Genomic DNA, 20909 nt, shown 5'->3' on the forward strand with positions numbered 1-20909 from the left:
TGCTGCTACCAGTCAGGTAGCAGCTCGGGCCCTCCGGGAGTGAAGGACCTGGGGGTTCTTCCTTCCAAGAACGCTCGAGAAGGCCGCCGATGGGCCTCTCCCCGCCGCGGCCGAGCGGGGGTGTCGTGGAGTGTCAGCTTGCCCCGAGTCGCCAGCAAGCCAGCTGGACCATTAGCACCAAGGGGGAACCCAAGACGCCGGGCTCCCGCACCTTCACTACCTGCTTCCCGTCGGACCGCCCTTCTCAGAGGTCCCGCCCCTTCCGCCGACCTCCCTCCGGAGGTCCTTCCTCTTCCGCCAGCCCCGCCCCTTTCAGCCCACGTGTTAGTCCGAGACACGCGTTGGTTCTCCGCGCGTGTCCTGTTGTCAGGCCCCCGGGTGTGTGGATCCCGGCGCGCCCCCGCCCTCTCGGCCATGGGGGGCCCCAAGAGGAAGGCCCCGGGCGGCCAGGACGGCGCGGTTCCCCCAGCGGGCGCAGCCAAGCGGGCCCGCACCGAAGAGCTCACGGGCGTGCGCTTCAAGGCTCAGCTGAGGGACCCGCAGGGCACTAGGCCGGGTGAGTGTGGGGCTCGGGGAAGAGAGTGCGGGCGTGCGAGGCTGTCTCCCGGCTTCGGTCTGGGTGGGGCCTCCTTGTGCAGACACAGCCACTCCTTTCTGCAGAGACCAGTCTCCCGATTTGCAGTCGGGAAACCGAGACCCGGGTGCGTTCGAGTCCAGGGCCCCGACTTGCTTGATTGTGACAGTTCCCTGCGACTGTATGCTTCCCTTTCCTGGGCAGCATCCCTCAGCAAGCTCTAAAATTCTTTACTGCAACTGCTAGGAAAGTGAATAACCGTACTACTCATTCACACCACAAATGATTTGTCGAGTCCTGTCTGTGAGTCATCTCGGGGCTGTTCAGTGAGCAGGCTTCCTACTACCATGGCTGTCAGCCCTGTTTTCCGTAGCTCTGATTCTCCAACGCTCACACTGACCCGATAACAGGTAATAAGCTATCACATGAAGCCACCACAGGACTTGTCAGTTGACCCGGATTAGACTAGTGACTGATACGAAGCAGATTCTCTAATTTCACTTTTTGAAAAGTGTGACCACCCGTCACAACTCCTGGTAATCCATCAGAAAGTATTTAGTTTACAAGGACGAAACACAATTGCATATGCTAGTATGTGGAAACACTTGGCACTGTGTCAAAATGAAACAGTGACAGTGTTTCTCTCAACTGAAAAGTTATTAAGTTAATGGCCAGAATCTCCTCAGTTTCCAGTTTGTCGTCCACAGATTTTGTTTTTAGGCGTTGGATACCTGCAACTGCTAGCCAGTGCTAGGAAGATGATACCTGCTGTAGCACAGAATTATTCATTTCATACATTCATTTGTTCATTATTTACAAGGGGTTGTTATTTGCTAGGGTAGAGATAAAATGGTGAGTAAGAATCACATGGGCCCAGCCACCGTGAAGCTTCTGCATAATCAGGTGGAAAGGCAGATATCAATCCATAAAATCACGTACAGTCTGTCCCAGCACAAGTCCTCTAAAGGACAGGGATAGGAAACTTTCTGGTGGAAGAAAGAGCACGTTTAATTGTTTGAAGGATTGTAACCGTAGACACGTTTGTGGTTTTGCCCAGAGCTCTGTACTTCTGGGCACTGCATTTGAACTGGTTGCAGAAGGAAACCAGGGTTGACAGGTGCTGGGTGCAGATGAAGGAGGTGGGAGGTGTGGCAGGGCTGAAGGCAGTGGGTGAAAGTGGGAATCCCTTGTGTGAGGCTCTGTTGGATTTGTGTTTGAATCTGGTCTCGGATTCTCCCTCCCTTTTGATATGTTCTCGTAACTTTCTGTGATAGGATCACCTCACTGGACCATCAGAGAAGTGGATTTGATCAATGTTAGGGGGTTTTGTTTTCATCCAGCTTTTAGGGAAGGTTTTTTTTCTGTTGTGTTTTGTTTTGTTTTTCCAGCTTTATTGAGATATTATTAACATACAGCATATGTAAGTTTCAGGTGTACAATGTGGTGATTTGATGCACATGTACAGCGTGAAATCATTACCCAAATAAGGTTAGTCAACACTTCCATCCCCTCATGTAATTACCACTTTTTTTGTGGTGACAGCATTTAAGATCTACTCTCTTAATAACTTGGAAGTATATGATACAGTATTGTTAACTATAGTCACAATGCTGTACATTCGATTCCTTGGAACTTATGCATCTTAGAGCTATACGTTTATACCCTTTGACCAACATCTCCTCATTTTGCCCATCCCCCAGTCCCTGGCAACCTCCATTCTACTCTCTGCTTCTATGAGTTTGGCTTTTTTAGATTCCACATATAACTGAGAACATACAGTATTCGCCTTTCCCTGTCTGACTTATTTCACTTAATGCCCTCAAGGTCCATGCATGTTGTCTCAAAAGGCAGAGTTTCCTTCTTTTTTAAAGGCTGCATAATATTCCATTGTGTATATTTCTGTATATAGGTCTAGATATACCACATTTTCTTTATCCATTATAGTCCCTTCATGGTGGTGGGGGAGGGGTGGGTAGGAGGGGAGAGCAGGGTTAGATTGATAAAGGCCCAGAGGGTGCTCAGGAGTGGATGGGTATCGACATCAGGGAGGATACCTGCATCCGGAAGCGTTCTGCTCTAAACCAGTGCCCTTGAAAGATGTTGCCTGTGACTTAGTGGTGATGGAGGAAAGATCGTGTCCTAACTCTTGATCTCCCCGTCTCCTCCCTGCTACTCTGTTCTCCCATCTCAGTCAGTGGTACTTCCAGTCACCTGGATGTTCCTGCTGAAATCTCCCTCTGTTGCAGTAGCGGCTGAGATTGTTTCTAGACTGTCCTCGTTCACATTTGATCCTACCTCTCATTTCAGCCTTGGAAGCGTTTGTTTCTGCGGCCAAGAAGCTGCCACGAGAAGATGTGTATGATGTCGTGGAGGGGTACATAAAGATTTCTGTTGAGTGTGCAGAGATTTTCCAGCTCCTGAGTGGGGAGAAGCACCCTGAAAGTGAAGTATGCTATTTCTTACCTGGCCTGATGGAGAGAAGAAGAAGTTAATGCCACTGTTGTGTTAAGCTTGATGAAGAGAAATGTGATATAAATTTCTAAGACATTACCAGCTTTCTGCAGAAAATGATGCTCTGTGCCTGTGCTGTAGGGATACGTTCATTTTTGCATTATAACCTTTGAAAGCATTTTAGTGGAAAATAGTAACTTGTTATTGGTGAATAATACCAGAAGGAAAGATCATAGATTCTTAATCTAAATCCACTTAGTCTCACCATGGTTTGCTTTAACAGAAGGAAAATAGGTAAAGACTGTGTGTCACAGGTACACACATATATTGAGCTGACTGTTGTTTTCTGGTTCCAAAGAGGTTCAAAATTTGGGATATTTATGAACCTGTTGAAATCTCAGGATTATTGCCATAAGGCTGTAGACCTGAATATCCCCAAAGCAGCGAGGCTGAATCAATAGCAGAAATTTCTCTTTTAATTTCATTTGGTTTAATTGTAAGCAAGCTTATCTCTATTTAGCTAGACAGTTGGAACAAGGCTAATTCCAGAGCCTGGGGCCTGGCAGATCCCTGTGTTTGGCTTGGGATGTGGGTAGGCGTCATCCTGCAAGTTGAAGGTTTTAAACCTGCAGGTGGCTGTGGCTAAGACGAGAGGAAAACATACGTAGAAGAGGAAAAGAAAGGAGGTGGTTCGTAACCATCTCAGTTCTGTCTTCGCAGATGCTTTTAATATTTCAAGTTTTCGAGGCCATATTATTGCGGACAGCCAGTGACCTTTCCCATTTTCATGTGGTGGGAACCAACATCGTGAAAAAGCTAATGAATAACCACATGAAGCTCATCTGTGAGTCCCTGTACGCTTCGGGTTACAGGTAAGTTGCCCGCCTTTCCGTGGCAGGACTGGCCTTGGGCTTGGTCTGCCTTCAGCGCCCCACAAGTGCCCGTGACCTTTCCTCCACTCGCAAACAGCGCGGAGCAGTTTCCGAGGCCGTCAGGACCATGGCTCTGCCCCTCGTCCTGTTGACCGGCCCCTCACCCAACCCTCTGCCACCAGGTGTCCCTCTCCTCCTGCCCTGCTGCTCTCTCTCCCGTCTCGGGAGCACTTCAGACCTCCTTCAAGCTGCCTGTCCTTTTGTCCCAACAGCTCTTCCCCGAGGTCCTCACGGGCACCCTCCCTCTCTGCCTTCAGGGCTTTGCAGAGGTATCATCTCAGGGAGGCCCTCTCTGGCCGCCGCATCCACGGCTATGCATGTGACCTAATATCCATATCCACATCCTGACTCGCTGTCTCTCTCCCCTAGAACTCAGGGTACCTGCAGGTGGAGGCCTTGACCGTCCTGTAAAACGCCATCCTCCCAGCACCTGAACGGTGCCTAGTATGTAGTAGGTGCTCCGTAACCGTGAATTTTGGGTAACTGCAGGATGGGAAGGCAGCCAGGAGCTTGCATTTGGAGATGCCCGCCGTGCAGAAGTGTTCCTCGTGCCCTGCAAAGGCAGGGGTGGTGTGGGTCCAGATTCATGACCATTTACTGGACACAGACGCGGCCATCTTCTTCTGACCTTGCCTTCTGTGTTCTTGGATCCTACTCAAACTCAGATTTTTAGCTTTCTTTGAAGATTTCCTGAGGGTTTTTTTTTTTTAAAGAAAGAGCGTGTCTGCATGTCTCCCTCCTTCCGTTTTCTGGTTTGGGGTTAGCAGACCACACAGCCAGGTGTGCAGCTGCTTCTCGGGGGGTGGCTTTGTGTTTCTGCTGTCCTGACACTCCTGCTTTCCTTCTTGTCTCTGCACAGGATGGCTCGAGCCTGCCTGAACCTGATGGCCGCCATGGTGACCCAGGGTCCCGAGGCTGCCAGGGACGTCTGCAGTCATTTCGATTTGAATAAAAAGACCTTGTACACGCTGGTGACCAAGAGGGATTCAAAGGTAGGAGTGCCGAGCGTCCTTTCCCTTTGAGGGGGCCAAAGTGTTTCACGTGTCCTCCTCTCTCTGGCCTCGGTCATCGCGTAGATGGGGCGGGAGGCCCCTGTGTGGAGAGACGTGTGCCTCGGCGGCCGCTGGAGCGTGTGACGAAGGGAGGCCTCACTCCTGGCTGGCGGTGAGGGTCCGGTCGCCTGCAGAGCCCGAGTGGCAGGGACGTCTGAGGCCAGCTTCTCTGGGGGCTCAGCATCGCAGTGCCTTCCTGGCCTGTGAGGGGGATGTAGCTTGTGAGCGTCTTCACAGAGCAGCGGAGACGGTCTCCACGTGCCTCGTGGTGAGGCCCTGGTGGTGGCCTCGTCCTCCCGTGCGGGTTCCGTCCACTTTGCAGAAAAGCCTTGGGAGGCCAAGCCAGTGACCTCATCAAAGAGGACGTTTATGGCTTTTTACTCTGTTTCTTGCGCCTCCCAGTTATAAGTCTTATCATGAGTAGGGGCTGGCTTGTGCCAAAGAGAATTAGAAGTGTAAATGCTTGGTTTTCAGGAGAGCTGTTAAAAAAAAAAAGTTTCCTGGTGGCTCCAGAAGTTTCACTTGGGTTCGGAAAGGTTCTTGAGGAAAGAGTATGAGTTTCAGGCCTCATAGGCTGGAGCAAGGGCGCCCTCCCGACACGTGTGCCGGCTGCGGGCTGCCGAAGCGCCTGTTCCCGTTTGTGCGTCCACTCTCCCTGCTGGTGCCCCGGTGGCAGGGCCACAGCCGCCCGGGCTCCGTGCTCCACGCCCCCTTCCTGAGCACCGGGACCAGGCCACAGAGGCCCACCCCTGTCTGCCCCGGTGGAGGAGCCACGTTAGAATAAGTGACTTCTGCAGCCAGGCGTCACCTCGTTCTCCAGCGCTTCCCGGGAGTTGAGAGTTTCTGCGTTGCCAGGTAGTAGACTGAAGGTTAATCGTGGGAACAGCAGTGTTGAGGGTTTTCCTCGGTTATGAGGAGAAAATTCCGGGTGTTAGTGTTTCATGGATACTACGATTAATGTGTCAGAAGTTCCATTTAATGAGTGCCGGTTCCTGGCGTCTAAGTGCATGTCTAATAAAAGGAATGTGTGTCCTGTTTGCATGCCAGGGCAGATGTCATGGCTCTTTGGTCTTCCCTGGCAATCAGCCTGGCAGTAATTACCTGACAGAATCCCTTCCCTTTCCCACCCCGTGTCTTGACCTCAGCCAGCCTAGCCATCTAAGTAAAGTACATGTCAGTGGACAGGCCAGTCGCCAGGACCCAGTGTGGGAAAACCCAAGCTGGGCTTCCAGGCCCGGATCCAGCTGCAGGACGGCACACGTGCTGCTTCATCTCAGGGCCTCGCACGTTATTTGACATCTCTCTTGATCTGTAAAACGGGAGTTGTTGAAATGAAAGTGTTTTTTTTACTTTCTTTAATCATCTGTATCAAGTATCTTAAATACTCTGTATATTGTAGGAAATGGTTTCTAGACATTAAAAATTTTTTCTAGTATGAGAAACAGCAGGGCCATTCAAAAATAGAGAACGGCACAATAAATTCCCACGTACCTGTCGTCCAGCTTCGGACCCCGTCACCCCTCCCACCTTTTGGGTTGTTTTGGGGTAGTCTTACAGCACATCCCACATACATTTCACCGTCAGTATTTCAGTGTGTATCTCTAACAGAAAGAACATGTTAGAAAACAAAACCATGGTGCCATCATTGTACACCATTAATAATTTCTCAACATCATCTAACGCCCCGGGTGGCCTCAGCTTTTCCCCGACTGTCTCAGAAACGTCTTTACACTTCGTGGTTCAAATCAGGGTCCAAACAAGAGCTGCACGTTGTGTTGGTTGATACCTTTCTTAAATCTCTTCATTGCTTTGAGTTTTCTGCCTCTCCCCCACCTTTTTTTTTTTTAAATGCCATTTAGTTATTGAAGAAGCTGGGAGATAAATTTTTTTGAGTGTTTTTAACATTTCAGAGGGACTTATTAAAGCTTCATGAAGAAAGAGGATTATGAATATTTTTTCATCCAAAGAAAGCACTGTTAAAAATCCTGTGCCAAAGAACAGTTTTACCAAATATGTGTTGGTCTATTTTAGACAGTGTTTTGCAGAACAAGCTGTAGAGTTCAGGATGTTTTCCTCCTGGGATAATAACCCTGTGAATTCACAGGGCGGGAATGAAGAGTAGGCGTGTGGCCTTCTTGCCTCTGATGGAGTTCGCTGGAGGTGGAAGGTGGGGCTCCAGGGCAGTGAGGGGCTGTGGTCAGGTGGAGAGGCCTGGTGGTGGCTGCTGGAGAGGGGCAGGGGCTATGTCTCGGGGGTTTTGTTCTCCACAATGTCAGGAATCTGAAATTTGGGGTGCTCTGGGATATACAAGGTGGATGCCAGCAGATGAGAGCTAACCTCTGTTTCAGTTCAGAATCCATTGCTGGAGGCACCCCTGAGAGGATCTGGTCCAACTCTGCTGTGTTTGCGCAGGATAGAAAGACCTGCAAGGACAGGTTGGGGCCAACATTCCAGGGCCCTGACTCCCAATACTTCAGTGGAGGAAAAAAACCCTAAAACTTGTGGAACCTTTCCTACTCTCTGGGAAAGGATAAAACCTAATTTAATTTTATAAGGCAAGTGTTAGCATTCTGCCAGAATTCTTTTGAAATGTAAGGTGTACGTAGACCAGGATAACAAGTTAACTGTGCTTGAATTAGGTGACACGTTTGTTTGAACGGTGAGACGTCTGGATGGCTTGGGAGCGGTTGTTACTTTAAGCTTCCTGAGGACAGGGGCAGTATCTGAGTCACCTTTGCATCCTCTCAGCCTGAGTTTATGGCATCTTGAGTGTAATTGGTGTTTTATTAACATCGAGTTCGTGAATGAAGCACTGGAGCGTCGCTGACAGTCTGAGGAGTGCAGCTCACTTTCAAGACTTCAGCCATCATTGTACCCAAACCCATATTGTGAAGAGGCCCACAGGGTGGTCCCCAGAACAAGAGGGTAGTTTGGGGCTCTTAGTGTATTTGGCATAAAGCAGCATTGATCTTGTGAGGTCTTGCTGACGTGTGTTCTGTGCTGTGGATGGAGATAAACTCCCCATCAGTACAAGGAACAAGCGAGGCCTCCGCCCAGATGTTACAGACCAGGGCTCGGGTGCTCGTTCTTTTCTCCAGAAGAAACATATCCAATAAAACAAGACAGAATTCATTAAGTACATAGAGGCCTAAATGGTGCCAACTGCGGTCCTTGCACCCTGAGAAAAAGTGGAACGAAGATGCCATGGGACCCCCGAGAAGAAGGAACTTCTCTGTAGGCAGAGGTGAAGCTGGGCATGAAGCAGTGTGTTTGTATGGATATTTCATATCATTCCAGTTCCAGTACTTACTCACGTAGTAGTTATGTAACCTTAAGCAAGGTTTTTAAAACCTCAGTTTCCCCATCTGTAAAACGGGTATTGTGGGCCTCTGTACCTCAGATCGTTATAAGGAGTAAATGAGATAACAGATATGTAGCGTCTGACATAGTGTCTGGCACATAGTAAGTGCTCGGTGAATGTTATTGATATCATCACCACCATCATCACCATCATCACTACTGCCCCCACCTCTGCTGCCACTACTAAGTGGAATGGGACTCTTGGAAGGCGGAGACTCCTTAATTTTTTCAGGCAGTGATTTTTCAGGGCAATGATTCTCCGTGATGTTCACTTACTTCTTGTCATCAAATTAAAGTACCTTTGGAATAACTGAAATAGGGGAAAGTTTTCGGTGTAAGCAGTGGAGGATCTGAGCATGTGTGCTAGTTCTGGTCCAACTGACGAGACCTGCATGATCCTATGCTGTGGGTTCTTTGGATGTAAAAAAGGAACGTGAGACACGGGTTTGTCTTAAAGTTACTGGGAGGGAAAACTGATCAGGTGGCCCTAGTGGTTTCCCCTGAGGTGTTGGCTGTTGGTCATGGCCTTTGGGCCCTCGCTGAGGATGCTCTCCCGGGTAATGGCTGATGCCTGCGGGACGGTGCAGATTGCAGTCCTGGGAAGGCCATGGTGGGTTTGTAATCAGACAGCATCTGTACTTGGGTGTCTGATGTAAATTTATAATGTAAAAGCCAGACGTCACCTCATTGATGTCTCATCAGAGTCAGCAGTAGCCTTTCCATTATCTCTGGGTTTTCAAAAACATAGATGTATTATTTCATTACACTAGAGTAGGTCATATCTGGACAGGCTGAGAGTCTTCTGCTGTATACCGAAGTGGTCCATGAACTAAAAGTGTGTATATATCACGGTCGGGGAAGGGGAGACCTAGACTTTTGTATTTAGAGAGAGTTTGAAAGAGAGGGAGAAACAGAGTAGAAGATTGAGGGGAAAGGGCAGAGGAAAAAACCCTTTGTTTACATAAAGAGATGACCGGTGGTTTTAGACTTAGACCCGCTAAGGGCACAAGCCCGGCAGGCCTCTGTGATACTGGGACGGGCGGGGCGTGCCTGCTGCGTGTCCCTGCTTCCCGGGGCAGGGGGTGGAGTGGGGTGGGGTGTGGATACGCACATGACACGCGGGTCTCCTTTGCCCCCAGGGAGTGCATGACGTCCGGCTGGCCTACATTCAGTTCGCGCTTTCCTTCTTGATCACAGGCGACGACAGCACGATCGCACAAGTGCTGGAGTTGAAAGGTAGGTGTGTCTCTTTGTCTCGGGGCACAGCCTGCTCGTGATTGTTTTGAAAAACCTACCACAGAGCATTTTGCAGGTTAATAAAAGTCTGCAGCCTTTGCAGCTGCCCTGTACACTGGGGTAAAGCGTGTGTGTGGCGCAAGACTTTGGTCAGTGCGGTTTTTTTTTTTTTTTTTTTTTTTTTTTTTGCTGTACGCGGGCCTCTCACTGCTGTGGCCTCTCCCGTTGCGGAGCACAGGCTCCGGACACACAGGCCCCGCGGCCATGGCTCACGGGCCCAGCCGCTCCGCGGCATGTGGGATCCTCCGGGATCGGGGCACGAACCCGTGTCCCCTGCATCGGCAGGCGGACTCTCAACCACTGCGCCACCAGGGAGGCCCCAGTGCGGTTTTGATATCGCTGGTCAGTGCGGACAGAGATATCCCTGTTTCGCTAGCTGGATGCTGAGCGGGCCTAACAAAGGAGAAGTGCACACTTCAGAGACTCCTGCAGACAAAGGAGGCTTTGTGGTTCCAGAAAGTACATGGATTCATAGCCGTGGCTACCCTGCTTTCCTTAGTAAGTGTGTTTTAAAAAAAATGCCCAGTGTTACCAGAATATTAGTAGTGGAGCTTCAGAGAATTCCACCAGCACCACCTTCCGATGCCAGTGTCTCTAGAGCAAGGCTTGGCGTAGTTTAATCTATTGGGGCTACTTGTGTTTTATCAAGACTGTGAATGGCAGCACGGAGAGGGCAGTTGTCCAGTAAGATCCCCCGGGATCAAGCCCTGTCTGGGGTGAGAAGCTGGTGTCCCAGCTGGGGCCCAGGGACTTGTCGGGGGAGGGACAGCACGGGGCCGCCAGCCTTTCCCCCACCTCCCCCAGCGTGGGAGCCCAGAGCCCCCTCCAGAACGAGCTGCAGAGACCATTTACGAGCAGGTGCGGGTACTGCTCCCTGTGTGTTATCAGCCTGGTCTGTATAGCAGCCCCTTGGAGGCGATGCTTCCTTTGCGTGGTGCAGTGGACACGTCCTGCTCGTTGCCGGGCCCGTGTGGGATGCCCTCCGCAACCAGGGCTGGGCGTTTCTTCAGAATCCTTCTGGGTCTTCTCAGCGTCTGGCCATTTATTAAATAAAGGGCACTGATTTGGGGTTATACATCCATGCTGCTTAAGGGGCAGGGATGCACTTCTGTTAAAGTTTCTGCAGGGCAGTTAGGCTGGTCCAGCCATTCCGCATCTAGTCATTTATACTAAGGAAATAATTAAGGATGTGAGCAGAGGTTTTGTTAGGGGACATTTTTTCATATTAGCTGAAGATTGGACTCCTCCTAACTACCCACCAGCAAGGGATTGAGCAATTTGAGGACTGGTCATAAGGAGGAATGCAGCTATTAACAATGATGTAGAAATATATATATAGATGTCAGATGTTTTAAGGATATAGGATTGGGTGTAAACTCAGTTATAAAACTGGTAAAGTATGATCCCATTTTACTGAAAGTTACATTTAACACAATATGGATATATCAGAAGGTTAACAGTTAACTGGTAACCCAGACATCAACAGTGTTAACTTTTGGGTAGTAGAGTTATGGTTGATTTTAAATTTCTGTCTGGTATTTTCTGAATTTTTTTTTAAGAATAATGAATTTGCTTTTGTAGAAATTATGTGTGCCCATTAAGCATGTATGGAGGAAGAGAAATTGTAATTGCTTTGCTGCTTTTCACCAGTATGTTAGTAATAATACAGCTTCAAGCCGTGGAGGCTGAGTCCTTGGTGATCCCAAAAGTATGAAGAGAAAGCAAATAAATAAATCAGTCCAAGTTCTACCGCGAGTCAATAAAGTGACAACCATCACTTTATTTTTATTTTTTTTATTATTATATATTTTTACAACTTTATTGGAGTATAATTGCTTCACAGTGGTGTATAAGTTTCTGCTTTATAACAAAGTGAATCACTTATACACATACATCTGTTCCCATATCCCTTCCCTCTTGCGTCTCCCTTCCTCCCACCCTCCCTATCCCACACGACCATCACTTTAAATACATCTCTGAGCAAATCTAAGCGAAGAAACTTTGGAAAACTGTAATCGTACCATACATTCTCTTTCAAACCGTCAGTATTAAATTAACTTTACCAAAGTTAATGAGAAAAGGAAAGTAAACCAGAACTAAAGGAACTATTGAACTTTAATGGTTCAGTCATTGTTTTGCCTTTAGATATTTATTTCCTATGTCACAAAAACAGTTTTTCCTATTGTGAACTTGTATAATTAAAAAAGACAAAACTTAAAAAACAAAAAGAAAAGGCAAGTAAATGGCATTGTTTGCTGTACCATTTTAAGAATGGTACAGCAAACAAACACTTGAAGAAGTAATGTTCTCTCATCGGTTTTCATTCAAAGTATTGTTGAGTCTAATGCTTTGAAACTTTTACTTTCAGAATTTATTCCTTGCATTTTCAGCTCAGGCATGAAGGAAGATAGGATCTCTACCATCAATATTTTGTTATCCACACTGAAAACAAAGGTACGTTTTTGGTGATCAATGTTCCTATCATTTGTTTGCTCCAGAGTTTTACAGGACTTTAGAGCTATAACATCGTAGGTTATGTGGGTTGTTGTACAGGTTGAATGGGAAACCATTTCTTAAGCAGAAACGTGGTGGTGATGAGCCAGTCCTGAAGGTTACAGGCACTGAAGCCACCATTTCAGTTCAGGTGAGGCTGTTGTTTCATCACAACAGGAGAAAAGCTGCTCCCTGCTCCCCGCTATTTCACAGGAAGCCACTGGGGTAACTGAGCTGTAAATACAACTCTTCTTCATTTTCTCACCTGGCAAAATGTTATTTTGTGTCATCTTGCATGTTCTGCCTTTTACACGCATCTTACAGAAATTTTAAAACTTGCTGAAAGGATAACTGTCTTTGATACAGAAGCCCCTTAAATGATCAGTTAGAAAAACTCTATGATCCTCCCAACATAAATAGTTGTCAAAAGGCCATGAACTGGCAGCCCACGTGAAAATGGCTAATTAGCACAGTATTTAGTGCTTCTCAGTGGGGCGCAGGTCTGCCCTCCACGGGCCATCTGGCAATTTTTGGTTGCCATAACTGGAGAAATGCAACTGACATCTGGTGAGTAGAGACCAGGGATGCTGTTCAACATCCTACAGTGCACAAGACAGCCCCTCACAACAGTTATTTGGTCCAAAATGTCAGTAGTGCTCAGGTTGAGAAACCCTGATTCAGAGCAGTGCAAGTAATGAGGTACAGGTCTTTTCACCTACCAGATTGGCATTGACTTTTCAAAACAGTGATATTCAGTGCCAGCAAAGATGCTCTGAGTCAGGTACTTTCCTGGAGGAGGTGTTGCAGCCCCTCTGGAAGACAGCAGGTCCAGCAGTATGTGTCAGAGGTTTTAAAAACGTTTGTACACCTGGAGTGAGGGATGGGATTGCCACAGAATCACCCAGGGAACGTATCTGAAATACATAAACCCTCAGAGATATGAGCTGGGGGGGGTAGGTTTGTGTGGAGCTGAGAACTGATGCCACGATTCCAAGTCCAGAGTCAGGGTTGTAGGGCAGGCTTTGTACAGGGATGCTGCTAGTCATGGCCAGAGTTTGGAAGCAACCTAATTATACACACCTGGGAAATGGTTAAATAAGTTATAATCGCTCATAGGATAGAATGACGTTCAGCCCTCCAAAATGATGTTCTAAAGGAATTTTTAATGATGTGGAGACAGCTCATGCTGCATTAAGTAAAAGCAGGCGCAAAACGATAATTAAATATATTCTCAAAGAAGCCAAGAAAAACCCCACCCCAACAAGAACCTAATCCATACACATGTATGTTTTGTGTGGTTGATGGGGACGGGGAGGCTGAAAGGAAATATACCAAAATGTGAGCTGTGAGTGTCCTAGGGTGGTGGCAATATTGGTGAATGTGTTCTCTTTACGTTTTTTCTTTTTCTGGCTAAATATTTTGCCGCAGGCCTACATTATTTTTATAATGACGAAATCCAATAAACACGATTTTAAAAATCAACTTCCTTGAAATTCATTTGTTTTTTTGTTTTTAGGTAGTTCACAACAAAAATATCACAAAAACCCAGAAGGTGCGTTTCTTCACCGGGCAAGTGCTGAACCACATAGCGTCTCTGTACAGCTGGAAGGGGATTGTCGACGTGAGCCTGGAGAATATTGAGGTATAGTCGTTTTTGGCTTTCGCTTGGCCTCACTGTTAGTGTGTGATACCCAGAGCCGGGAGACTGAAGAATCTACACATACACCTGCCTTCAAGAAAGTCCCCCATTTGGTGTTTCTTTTGGCTTGTGGTTATGTTAATTCCCAACTTAGTTGCAATATGATTTAAGAAAAAAATTTTTTTTTACAATAAGATTTTTTTCTAATCTCTGAGGTAGCATGATATTAAACTTTTTTTTTAAATGTGGAAACCGTCATTCCCTTTAGCTGTGTGGCATCTGAATTTTCCCTGCAGCTTGCACAGTAGACGTACAGGGTTGATCCTTGCTACCTCTCCCGCCTCACTTCCCTCTCCTCTCCCATCCATTCTTTTCACACTTTTCCAGCAGTTGGAGTTTCAAGGCCTGTTGCTTCTACTTCAGGATCCTAAGTACCTAGGGAGCCTCAATTTCCTCACCTACTGACATGTAGAGTTTACTTTGTAACAAGTGCTAAATTAGAACACTTACTCTCACATGGACCCAAAGCCAGTGTACTTTTTAATTCTCCTCATTTGGATTTTCCTCAGAGTGTTTCTGAACATGGACTTGGCCAGAGTCATGAAGGCTCAGACTTCCTGTTAACTCTATGATACTTCACCTCTCAAGAGCCCACTGTTTTGCTTCCTTTTATCTCCACGACTTGCCTATGTCCTCTTGTTTTGGACATGTTTTGTCTGTTCTATAACCGGGAAGCCTCAGGGGCTTAATAAAAACACTCCCAAATGCGGAACTTTATTCAAAAGAGCAAGAGAAATTAAGTCATTCATAAGCTTGTTTGAAAATACAGGTTTAAACTTGCCCCTCTTAAGAGTATTTTTTTTTTTTTTTTTTTTTTTTTTTTTGGCCATGCCACGTGGCTTGTGGGATCTTAGTTCCCCGACAAGGGATGGAAGCCGGGCCCAAGGCAGTGAGTGTCGAGTCCTAACCACTGGAGCGCCAGGGAAGTCCCGAGTTTGTTTTTGTTTGTTTTAATGGTTCTATTTTATAGGTGAGGACATTCAGAATCAGGGAATTAAGTGATGTTCTCATTACGGGTCACACTCTGGCATCCAGACCCCATCCTGAAGCTCTCCTGGGGCCCATTACGAGTTGCCTCATTAGAATGAAAGATGCCCCTATCACCTAGGAGATTCTGAGAGATTTAGGAGCTCTGTGCCAGGAGCTGGAGACAATGACCAAATATTTATTTCTTCTGTCACAGTATCACAATGCAGAAGCAAGAAAAAGCTTAGAAAAAATGTTCTATTTAAAGCATATGCTGTAAACAGAGAATCTTTAGTGCTGGGGATGCTAATACTGACGTGCCGTGTACTTCCTAACTCAGTGATGACTTCAGCTGTCTCATCCACAGTTTGCTCATTCGTGAGATGGGTGTCATCATGTTTGCCCTGCCAGACTCACGGGGCTGCTATAAGAATTATTGTGAAGTGCTCGGAAACAATAGCAAATGACATGAAATCTCAAGTTATCTGTAGTTTCTTGTTGTTCCAGCAACTCCCTGTTGGTTCAACTTTAAAAAGAACATTTTAACTTCAATTTATTTAAAGTAAAAAATAAACAAACAGAAAACCCCAGTGGACCCGTTTTTTCCCAGCCCCTTGACCCCCACTTCTGGCAGCCACTGATCGGCTCTCTGTATCTGTGAGCTTTTTAAAAAAATTGTTATTGTTTTATTTATTTATTTTGTTTAGATTCCACCTGTAAGAGTATTTTTAAATTTTGATTGGTGTTTCTGTTTTTTTGTGGGGTTTTTTTGTTTTTGAATTACACCAGATGTTCAATTTAAAATGTTTTCTAAGTTGCCATTAGGCATGTGATATGGTCCAGTTTTTACCCTGTAGTTGTTCGTAAGACTTACGAACTTGGGATTGTCACTGAATTTCTTTGAAACCCTCGTAGACTTCTGCTGAAGACGCAGGGAGAACCATGGTGAGGCAGCTCGTTCATAACTTCCTGATGGATCTCTGCTGTTCGCTCAAGCATGGGATTAATTTTTATGACGCGTCTCTTGGTACCTTCGGCAGGTAAAGTGTAACGCCCGTGTGAATCCTGAGTGTGAGTTCTCAGAGGTCATCACGTACGTGACTTACAGTGGAAATCTGTTAAGTAACGGAACTGTAGTGGGTTAGAACTAGCATTTTAGGCGTTATCTGACTCATTTTAGGGATGAACTCAGAATAGGACCCGGAGGGCTCCCGTTCGTTGTGTGCCTTTGGGGCAGAGTCTCAGGGTAGCAGTTGACTCAGACACACAGTGTGAGGGTATCTCACCCAGGAAGGTTCTGTGTGTGTTCACTCGGCAGCTATGTGCCAGCTGGATCTGAGAATAATTCTGTTACATCCTTCTTCCCAGAGATGGGGTGCCCTCTCATGCCTCACCACAGTCCTAGGCGGGTACCATTGTTACCCCAGTCTTGCAGATGAGGAAAATGGGCCCACAGAGGGCAGGTCACTCACCGTGAAGGTGGCCGAGCTCAGACTGGAACCTAGGCGATCTGGTTCCCAGCCCACGCTCGTGACAGCTACACAGCCCTTGTCTCCTCGGGGGCAGCTGCTGATGAGTTGGGATTTCACAGTTTTGTTTTTACGTTTTATTTCATATTTCACCATTCTGATAACATTTCATCAGTAAGGAAACAAAGTCCACAGCTAATGATTTAGATTATGTTCTTTTGGACTTTCTCTTTAGAGTCATAGACCTATAATACATATCCACGTTATTAATATTTAAACCAGAACGGCCTACTGTTAGATATATTGTTCATTAACCTGCTTTTTTCCCATTTGACAATTAAAAATATTGGACATATTTTCTGGTCATTGTGAGTGACCCTTAGTTTTACCCCCTTGACATTTTATTATAAGGATAGAGATGGTTTGATTCGGTTTCAACCGGTCAGAAAATGACTCATCCCTCGTAATGGGATTCATTCGGTGGGAATTCTTTTCCCTGCTTGTGGCTTTGAACTTGTTTTCATTCTGTGATTATTATGAATTAACTTGCCATGTCATTCCTTTTTCTTCTAATTTTGTTTTGGTGATATTGTAGCTTTTCTCTCATCAGTGAGAGAAAGCTTGCTTTCTTGCTGAAATGTAAGAGCAGACTTTTTGAGTCTTAATACAATATAACACCATGCTAAAAAGGCTTGTTTTCCCTATTAAGGAGACCCATAAAATAGATGATCATTTAATGAGCATATTGAGTTAACTAGCGGTTGTGGGTGTGTTTAAATAAGGTATGGTTTATGTAAAATTTTTCAGCCATGGGCAAAAGACAAATGTTTGTGCTTAGGAGAGAGGAAGGGAGTTTTGTTTGTGGGGTGTTAATGGAAAGCTTTGAGAAAATTGAAATGCCTCCTTTCCCAGTGGTCGTAAAGCTCCCTCGTTTCCTGTAGGTCTCCGTGCAGATGTCGCCACGTCAGAGAGGCCTTCCCTGGCAGCCCTCTTCTGAGATAGTCCTTCCACTGTCACTGCCCTTTGGCCTGGCCCTTGCTTCTGATGGTGACTTATCGCCATCTTGCATATTTATTTATTTGCTTGTTCACTACCCAATAGGCAAGAATTGGTGAGCACAGAGACTAGTCTGTTTTGAATCCCCAGAGCCTACGACTAGTCTGTTTTGAATCCCCGTGTGCCTGCCTGGCACGTAGTAGGCATTGAAAGTGAGGCATTATAGTGTAGGCAAGGGTTGGCAAACTTTTTCTCTGAAGGTCCAGGCAGTAAGTATTTTAGGGTTAGTGTGCCATACAGTCCCTACTGTGCCCACTCAACCGTGCCATTGTGGTACCCAAGCAGCCATGCTATAAATAAACAAATGGGTGTAACTGTGTTCTAATAAAGCTTTATTGACAACGGCAGGTGGTGGGCCAGAGCTTGCTGAGCCTTACTGTGGAGGTTCAGAGAACACTTTCTGGAGTGCCTCTGAGACCTCAGCGGGTTACTGTTTCTCTCTGCCAATGTCGCCTCATCTATAAAAAGGAAATACAATTAGTGCCCACCCCAGAGAGAGGCAGTGTGTGGTAACTGCCTCGAGCAGTATCTGGCACGTGTTGCAAACTCTAAATTAAATGCTATTCATTTTATTACATCGTTGATTAAAATTGTGTGTGTGTCTAGTATTTTTGGCACTCTCCGCAAATTTTTTTTTTTGAAGTTTCTAGGTAAACCTTTTTTTTTTTTTAATTTATTTTTGGCTGCATCAGGTCTTAGTTGCGGCACACAGGATCTTTCATTGCGGCACACGGGCTTTTCTCTAGTTGCGGCGTCCGGGTTTTCTCTTCTCTAGTTGTGGCATGGGCTCCAGGGCACGTGGGCTCTGTAGTTTGCGGCACGTGAGCTCTCTAGTTGAGGCACGCAAGCTCAGTAGCTGTGGCACGTGGGCTTAGTTGCCCCGTGGCATGTGGGATCTAAGTTCCCTGACCAGGGATTGAACCCATGTCCACTGCACTGTAAGGTGGATTCTTTACCACTGGATCCCCAGGGAAGTCCCACTCTTTGCAAATTTAACATTCCATGCATTTGAAAGCACAAACTATGTTTTGCTCATGATATTTTCCTATTAAGAATTCTAAGCTTTTTAAAGAATAGCTTTCTGATCAAAATTATACTCTTTCTAATTCAATTTTGGAAAAATTTTTATTGTCTGTAAAGTGTCATATTGCATCTTAGTTTTGGTCAGTTTATAAGGGGCTGCAAAACAGTGGTGATCCCAGAAGCCATCAACATGACACGCCAACGAGGCAAATTTTGATTTTTTTCTGGATATTATGACTTCCCAGGGACAAGCAGATATGAAAAGACATCTTTTCTTAAAAGGTATCTGGGGGTAAAACCTACTTGGCCATGTAGATCCTAGGCCAGGTGCTCCCTTTCTCCAAGTTTTAATATCTAGGTTTTCCTGTTTGTATCATCTTCTTATATTTTTGAAAACTGCCCACTTTGGGACAAATTTTGACTCTTCATACAGTAGATTATTCTCCCTATATTAGCTTCTTTTGGCTGTGAAGTGAAAGCGTCGGAGTTTGAAATTAGCTAGAAACAGAGGAAGCAGAAAGCCGTAGAAGGACTCTGTGCCATCTGGTTGAGTTTTAGAAATAATTTTGTGGCACTCTGGACTGTGGCAATTTGTGAGCACTTCATGGGGAAAAAACCATAATCCTTTTTTTTTTTTTTTTTTTTTTTGGTGGTACGTGGGCTTCTCACTGTTGTGGCCTCTCCCGTTGCAGAGCACAGGCTCCGGACGCTCAGGCTCAGTGGCCATGGTTCACGGGCCCAGCCGCTCCGCGGCATGTGGGATCTTCCCGGACTGGGGCACGAACCCGCGTCCCCTGCATCGGCAGGCGGACTCTCAACCACTGCGCCACCAGGGAAGCCCAACCGTAATCCTTTTAAAAGAAAAATGCGTTCTCTGTGTTTTTATAGTCAACGCACACATACATCTTTACATATGTGCTTTTCTGTGTGTGGTTGGAGGGAAGTGGTCAGTAAAATCACAAAAGAAAATTTTAAAATTTCCTCTTCTTTAAAAGTCAGCTGGAACTCAAGGGAGGGAAGGAGAGGTGGGGAACAGAACAAGGTAGAGACTTTTTCAGCCACTCAGAAGTGGAGGAGTGAAGTTCAGGCCCTCTGGTGGACAGCGGGAGCCCTACAGACCATGAAAACATCTCACTTTCTGACGGGAGGGAAATTCACCAGAAATGAAATTTGCCCATCCCTGTGTCACAGCCGTGTTGACCGAGCGGAGCTACCCCCGTCATCCTGAGCTCTGAGTGCTTTGTGAAGGCGCCCTGCTCACCCCTCTCTCTCCCCTCTCTCCCTGGCAGGGGAGGAAACCTGACTCTCCTGCACTTCCTGCTGGGTTTGAAAACTGCAGCAGACGACGAGCTGGTCGCTGAACTTGTGGTGAACATCCTGAAAGTGTGCCCGGACTTACTGAACAAGTACTTCAAGGAAGTGACGTTTTCCTTTCTCCCAAGGGTGCAGTCCACTTGGTCCAGTAACATCAAACTGCTCAACAAGGTGAAGGCCAGGGGCATTTCGAAGTCCGCTAGCTGGGGCCGTGGGCGGGTGGGCGTGAGGAGTTGGTAGTGGTGGGGGGTGAGTGACGCTCTGATGAACTCTGCAGGCTGAGGGGCTTCTTTCAGCCGCTCTTCACGGCGTACTTTAGACGATGTTAATTTGGTGTCTTTATCCTCTAAGGACATTTGACTTTTCACTGAGCTGAGTTTTGAGGTTTATGCTTTTGAATCCCTTGAGCCAGTTGCATGTTCTTCAACCAGAGTTTGCTCAGGGTGAGATCTTGATGAGTTTCGGCACAGCTGGGCCGGACTCAGTGAAATGTCTGAACCGTACAATAGTTTTTAAAGATTGCTGTTTCAAGTACTTAGAACAACTTGAAATAAGCTGTGATTGGTGGTCTGTCCAAGTGGATATGAATTAATTTCCATCTGATCATGGATGTCAACCTCCCCTCATCCACCAAAGGGAGTGCCTGCTACAGATGCTTAGGCAGTAATGCCCGGCTCGCTTCACCTCTCTCTCTCTCTCTCTCTCTCTCTCTCTCTCTCTCTCTCTCTCTCCCTCTCCCTCTCTCTGATTTATGGACTGCCTAATGGTGACGCACCTGGGATTATTGTCTTGTGCTTTGACCTGGGCATGGGGTTACCTGTAAAACAAACTTTTATTCACATATTCCCTCATTTTCCTTGAATGCCTGTGTGCGCGGTGGTCCCAGCGTGTATTTGGGTGTTTGCTTTTTTTTTCTTTTTATGGCCACACCACGTGGCTTGCGGGATCTTAGTTCCCTACCAGGGATCGAACCTGCACCCTTGGCAGTGAAAGCGCTGAGCCCTAACCATTGGACCACCAGGGAATTCCCTCCCAGTGTGTATTTGGGACAAGAAGGAGGCACTCTGCCCCCCACTTCGGTGACGGTATCCCTGTGGCCACCACCCGTGTCGGGAGCTGCCCTGCCGCTGCTCTCCGGAGGGGCAGGGACAGGCGCACGGCCGTCGCAGGGCAGGATGGGAGTCCTTGCTTCTCTGCCTTCTAGCCTCGTGGCCCTAGAGAAAT

The 20909-nt window shown here is 46.7% G+C and overlaps 1 protein-coding gene across 2 annotated transcripts in view; it reads left to right on the forward strand.

Moving 5' to 3' along the window:
* The first annotated feature begins 323 nt into the window (after nt 1-323).
* URB1 (URB1 ribosome biogenesis homolog) overlaps nt 324-20909 on the forward strand; it is a 66353-nt gene continuing 45767 nt past the window's right edge. For both annotated transcript variants that reach the window (XM_060098555.1, XM_060098556.1), the window contains exons 1-9: nt 324-556; nt 2882-3021; nt 3746-3897; nt 4817-4949; nt 9509-9605; nt 12034-12119; nt 13675-13800; nt 15739-15863; nt 19661-19856. In XM_060098555.1, the coding sequence (XP_059954538.1) occupies nt 415-556; nt 2882-3021; nt 3746-3897; nt 4817-4949; nt 9509-9605; nt 12034-12119; nt 13675-13800; nt 15739-15863; nt 19661-19856 (1197 nt within the window). In that variant the 5' untranslated portion in view covers nt 324-414. The remainder of the gene's footprint in view (nt 557-2881; nt 3022-3745; nt 3898-4816; nt 4950-9508; nt 9606-12033; nt 12120-13674; nt 13801-15738; nt 15864-19660; nt 19857-20909) is intronic.

This window comes from Mesoplodon densirostris, chromosome 5 (genome assembly GCF_025265405.1).
Source record: "Mesoplodon densirostris isolate mMesDen1 chromosome 5, mMesDen1 primary haplotype, whole genome shotgun sequence".
NCBI lineage: Eukaryota > Metazoa > Chordata > Mammalia > Artiodactyla > Ziphiidae > Mesoplodon > Mesoplodon densirostris.